General features: G+C 42.2%; 1 protein-coding gene across 1 annotated transcript; it reads right to left on the reverse strand.

Moving 5' to 3' along the window:
- Window positions 1-3,552: 3,552 nt before the first annotated feature.
- LOC147891247 (ras-related protein Rab7-like) lies at window positions 3,553-4,628 on the reverse strand. The gene is made up of 5 exons (XM_087389187.1): window positions 4,549-4,628; window positions 4,378-4,497; window positions 4,073-4,274; window positions 3,846-3,992; window positions 3,553-3,768 (listed from the first exon to the last, which is right to left on the reverse strand). The coding sequence occupies exons 2-5, from the start codon at window positions 4,428-4,430 to the stop codon at window positions 3,553-3,555; spliced, it is 618 nt and encodes a 205-aa protein (XP_087245313.1). The 5' UTR covers window positions 4,431-4,497; window positions 4,549-4,628.
- Between the last annotated feature and the right edge of the window lie 259 nt (window positions 4,629-4,887).

Genomic DNA, 4,887 nt, shown 5'->3' on the forward strand with positions numbered 1-4,887 from the left:
TAAATGGAGGAATGAGGTTAAATGGGCAAAAAGGACAGCACAACAATTGACTGAATTTTCACATTTAAGGCCTCTCTCTGAATCAAAAAATGATCCCCTTTCACATGCTCGGATTAAATCGACTGCTAATGATCAGAGGAAATTGCACAAATGGCAGATTAGAGCAAGAATGAAGCCCCTCATGGATAAGGGCTGCTCATCAAAAGCCTTTTTCCAGGGCCTACATGCTACTCGAAAGAAAAACTCATGTCTAAGGGTAAGGAAGCTAGATGGCTCTTGGACACACTCTTTCTCTGATCTCCAAGATGAATGCCAAAATTATTTCTAGAAATTATTCTCTGCTCCTGGTTCCCCATCAAATCAAATGACTGATGCGAGGACTGAATTCCTCCAATATGTTTTTCTGAAATAGTGGAAATGGATGATGCTCTTACCTTGGAGAGACCTTTTACTGATATAGAACTTGATAATGCCTTGTTCCACCTCGGCAAATACAAGTCCCCTGGCTGGGATGGCCTTACGGTGGAATTTTATATTTCTTTTTGGGATGATTTGAAAGATGTCCTTTTGCAAATGATCAATGTTGCCTGGCAAGAAAATCAGTTGCTGCACTCTTGGAAGCATGGCATAGTCAAACTTGTGCCAAAAACATCTGTGTGACCATATGTCAGATTGGAGGCCTATTACTTTGATGCCTGTAGTTACAAACTCATTGCCAAAATGATTGTGTATAGGCTTCACGGGATACTGAATGCGGGCCTTCATCCTCATCAATATGGGTTTGTGCTGAGAAGACAAATCCATGACAATATCTCCAATGCATTGACTGCAATTGAATATGCTAAGTACTCGCATCAAGATGTGCTCATATTGCAGGTAGATATTGCTAAGGCATTTGACACTGCGCAATGGGATTGCGCAATGGGATTTTATATCTCAAATCATGACAAAGTTGGGCTTTGTTCCAAAGATAGCAAATGCAGTTTACTGGCTTTATTCTGGCTCTACTTCTCAGTGCATTCTTGGGGGTCATCTATCTCGGCCATGGACATTAGGTAGATTAGTTAGACAGGCTGCCCTCTTAGTGCTCTCTTCTATGCCATTGCAACCCATCCCCTCCTAATGTATCTTGATCATCTTACAAATACAGGACAGATGACTGGTCTTAAAATTCCTGGGGTTGCATCTTTTTTGGCACAAGCATATGCTGATGATTCCTTCTTTATGCCACAGAATTCTCCCCGGGAAGTTCACATGCTTATGACCACTCTATCATTGTATGGATTGGCAGCAGGATTGCATGTCAATTTTGACAAATCTAAATTGCTTCCCCTGAAACAATGTGATTGGCATTCTATTCTTTGGCCAGGTCAGGTGGTGCATTCCAAAGATGTAGTCAGACATTTGGGATATCCTATAGGATGGCACATCACCAGGAAGCAGCAGTTAAAATGGATCTTCCAAAGACTTCAACATAAACTACAATACTGGAAAATTTCTACTTGGCCACTTCATGTCAGTCTTAGAATAGTACAGTCCATTGTAATGTCCTATGTCCAGTTCTTTTTGCCTTTGCTGCATTGGTCCTCCAGAGATATTTCAGCCTTTATGTCTCAAGCTATGGAGATGTTATGGAAGACAAAAACTGCTGTGAAAGTATTGAGACTGATGAAGATGGAAATGGTGTGCTCTCCTAGGATGCATGGTGGACTAACTATCCTCAATATAAGATATCATGTACTTGCAAGGAAGACGACTATGTTCCAAACTTTTTTCCGCCAACAATAGCCATGGACTTGTATGATAGCATCCATGTGTGTCAACATGAGGTCTTCTCCTTATGGTCATTGGACTACAGATCATTGGGAGGTTGTCATTGGGAGATTCGTAGGGAAGATACCTGGCTGTCCTTTCTCTAATGCTCTGATACTTGACTGGAAACAAGTACTTTCTAAGGTCAAATGGGCTTCTGACAATTGCTCGGGGACAAACTCAATGAGGAAAGAAAGTATTCATTGGAGTGCCATCTTTGACATTCCACTTGCTTTACAGGAACCTGTTCGGGCATACAATCTCATGAAATTGGGAATTACATATATATACATGATGTGGTAGATAATCAGGGCTATGTCTTATCCTTTCCTTAGGCCACTGCTTCCTATGCATTGGGAATGCACCATAGGTTGATATGGAAGAAAATTGCTGATTTGTTACATCCTTTTCTACATGTTCCCCCTGTGGCTGACACAGACAAGAATTGCAACCCTCTGCTACATGCTCTCATCCTGTTCCTCTGCCTGCCCTGACCTCCATCAAAGCCTACAGGCTTCTTCAGCCTGCTCCATGGATTCAGCAATATGCTAATACTCTGTGGCATATCAGGAAGCCCCTCTCATGGTGGCGGAAGAATCTCCGGATATTATGGAAGTGTAAAATGCCTTTGAAACAGAGACTTTTTCTTTGGAGATGCATGACAGGCACATTGTCAGTGGGAGTCACACTTGCCAAACATCGCATTGCACCATCCACATGTTTAAGATGTCAGGCTCCTTTAGAGACTGTCCCTCATTTGCTTTGGCACTGCCAGTGTTCCATGAACCTCCTAGGGAGAATTTTAGATCATCTTCGGCTCCTTTTCTCGAGTCACAAATTTGGGAAACATTTTTGGCTATTTGGCAGATTTATGAGGTCTTTGTCTCAATACTTACTATTTCTTTCTTGGTTGAGATATTGGGCTCTGGAGTGAGCATAATTTGGCATACTTGGGTCGGCTGATTAACAAGTCATATGCTTGAACTTTCACAGTCTCGATGTCCTGACATTGCGGCAATCCTTATATGATGCCTGCCATGAGGGTGATATAGATGCTTCTTGCATAGAGCTTTTCTTTTTATGTTTCTGATCTTTGGGATACTCTCCTTTTTGGAGACTTCCCATCTTGTAAATTTATGAGCATCTAAATACAGCACTAGATATTACTAAAAAAAAAAGTGTGTGTGTGTGTGTGAGAGAGAGAGAGAGAGAGAGAGAGAGACCCTACAAAACATCATTTAGAATGTTGTAGGCATCATTGATCTTCTAGTTACCACATGTATAGACCACAATGTGATAGGAATTTACAACGTTTTGGGTTTCCATTCTTGAAATACACATGAACATCAAAAATGTATATTGAATCTAGAGGTGACAGTGGGAGTGCTCTATTTTGTGGGTCAATGCAATGCTAACGTGGCACAAAGGAATTCATGAGGAAAGACCAATTGCCTCCTTCTCTTACATGGGGCCCACTCAACCCATCTCCCAGCACCAAAATGCTCTGACATGGACAACTCTTGCCACTTGGCTTGGCACACTCTAGTAGGGGTCATTTCAGTTCAATGAACGCTATGTTGATTTGGGTGAATGGATCCACCCTAACCCTCCCTTTATTTTGCATCTAGCTGTTGATGTCCTTCATCATTCAGCTTCAGCTTCGACCTTCCTTCAACTTTGGGCTTGCCTTCATTTCTTGCTAGCGAAATCCTTTGTTCTATTTTCATTTTAGCTATGTACTCATGGCTTGAATGAGCACATTCTTGTATCATGTACCTCCACTTCGTGGTTTTTTCCCCCATGTGGTGATAAGAGTAGCTTGTCAAAATGACAACTTCCACTAGAATATAAAATACAGCTCAAAAAACTGCATACGACTCTGCTGTTCCCACCATCTATATCTACTTTGTTCCCAAGCACCACAAAAGGGAAGTTTTCTGGATCAGATGGATTTGCCTGCAAAATCATGGTCCCAATAAATTTTCCATGAAACATAGCCCTTCTCCAAAATGTTTAGCTAGCATGTAAATTACCTGAATTAGAAACTCATTCCGCCAATTATTTAGATTCTCAAAAGACTTCATGACATCGACGTCGTACACAAGCACACAGCAGTCTGCACCCCTGTAGAAAGCTACACCGAGGCTTTGAAATCGTTCTTGCCCAGCTGTGTTCCAGATCTGAATACAAAGCAGCCCTTGTTAGAAAGAATTGAAGTCATCTAAAGAGACTGTCACGAATCATTGTGAAGCAAGCGCACCTGCATTGTTACGAGCCTATCTTCAACGTGTACTTCTTCAGTGAGAAAATCTGCACCAATTGTAGCCTTATACTGGTTGCTGAACTTCTTAATAATCGTTACGGACCAACGAAATTCTAGGACACAAGAGTCGTCAGAAACAAAGTGAAATAACCGAGGGACATAGGGAGGATACTGATTCATCAAGGATGTTTTCCCGACCCTGCAGAAGACGATGGGCATGCGAAGCTTAATACACAGCTTAACACTGTCTTTATCAAAACCTGTGGGAATCAAAACTGCAGCATGGGGAAAGAGGGAAATACCCGCTGTCACCGAGGATGATGACCTTGAGAAGCGTACGTTTGCGAGTGGCCATGGCTGCAGAGGGAGCAGAAAATCTGGGCAGTTTACCAGGAAACAGACCAATTCGATGGAGGTGTTGCGATCGATCGTTTGAGGTTTGAAGTGTTGGATGCAGAGCAGAGGAATCTTCGGCTGCAGCAACCAGATTCAGTATGTACGGGTCCCAAAGTCCTTGAAAGCCGGAATAGGGAATATTCACAAGCAAGATAGCCTTATAGAAACTAGTAGCACATGACTAATGTACATTATCTTTACCTAAAGGGCCGAGGTCGGCCTACGTCATCCGATCGGCTCACTTTGAGAAAGTTAAGATTTCTCTTTTTTCAAAGAGAAAATTGGAGCCTTGGTTAAGATTTCTCTTTTCTCAACGAGAAAATCGGCGGCTTCTCTTGCAGAAATCACTGCTGCCATTGCGTTAACTCTCTCTCTCTCTCTCTCTCTCTCTCTCTCTCTCTCTCTCTCTCTCTCTC

The sequence above is a fragment of the Dipteris shenzhenensis genome, chromosome 18, assembly GCF_047967505.1.
Source record: "Dipteris shenzhenensis isolate YYH24624 ecotype China chromosome 18, Dip_SZ_1.0, whole genome shotgun sequence".
In the NCBI taxonomy this organism is placed as follows: Eukaryota; Viridiplantae; Streptophyta; class Polypodiopsida; order Gleicheniales; family Dipteridaceae; genus Dipteris; species Dipteris shenzhenensis.

Bases quoted from the DNA above. Each gene is read 5' to 3' on its own strand.
- LOC147891247 (XM_087389187.1), bottom strand. From the start codon at position 4,430: ATGGCCACTCGCAAACGTACGCTTCTCAAGGTCATCATCCTCGGTGAC. The intron at 3,993-4,072 runs GTGCGCTTGCTT...CTTTGTATTCAG, and splicing joins ATAGGCTCGTAACAATGCAG to ATCTGGAACACAGCTGGGCA. The intron at 3,769-3,845 runs GTAATTTACATG...ATGATTTTGCAG, and splicing joins GGAATGAGTTTCTAATTCAG to GCAAATCCATCTGATCCAGA.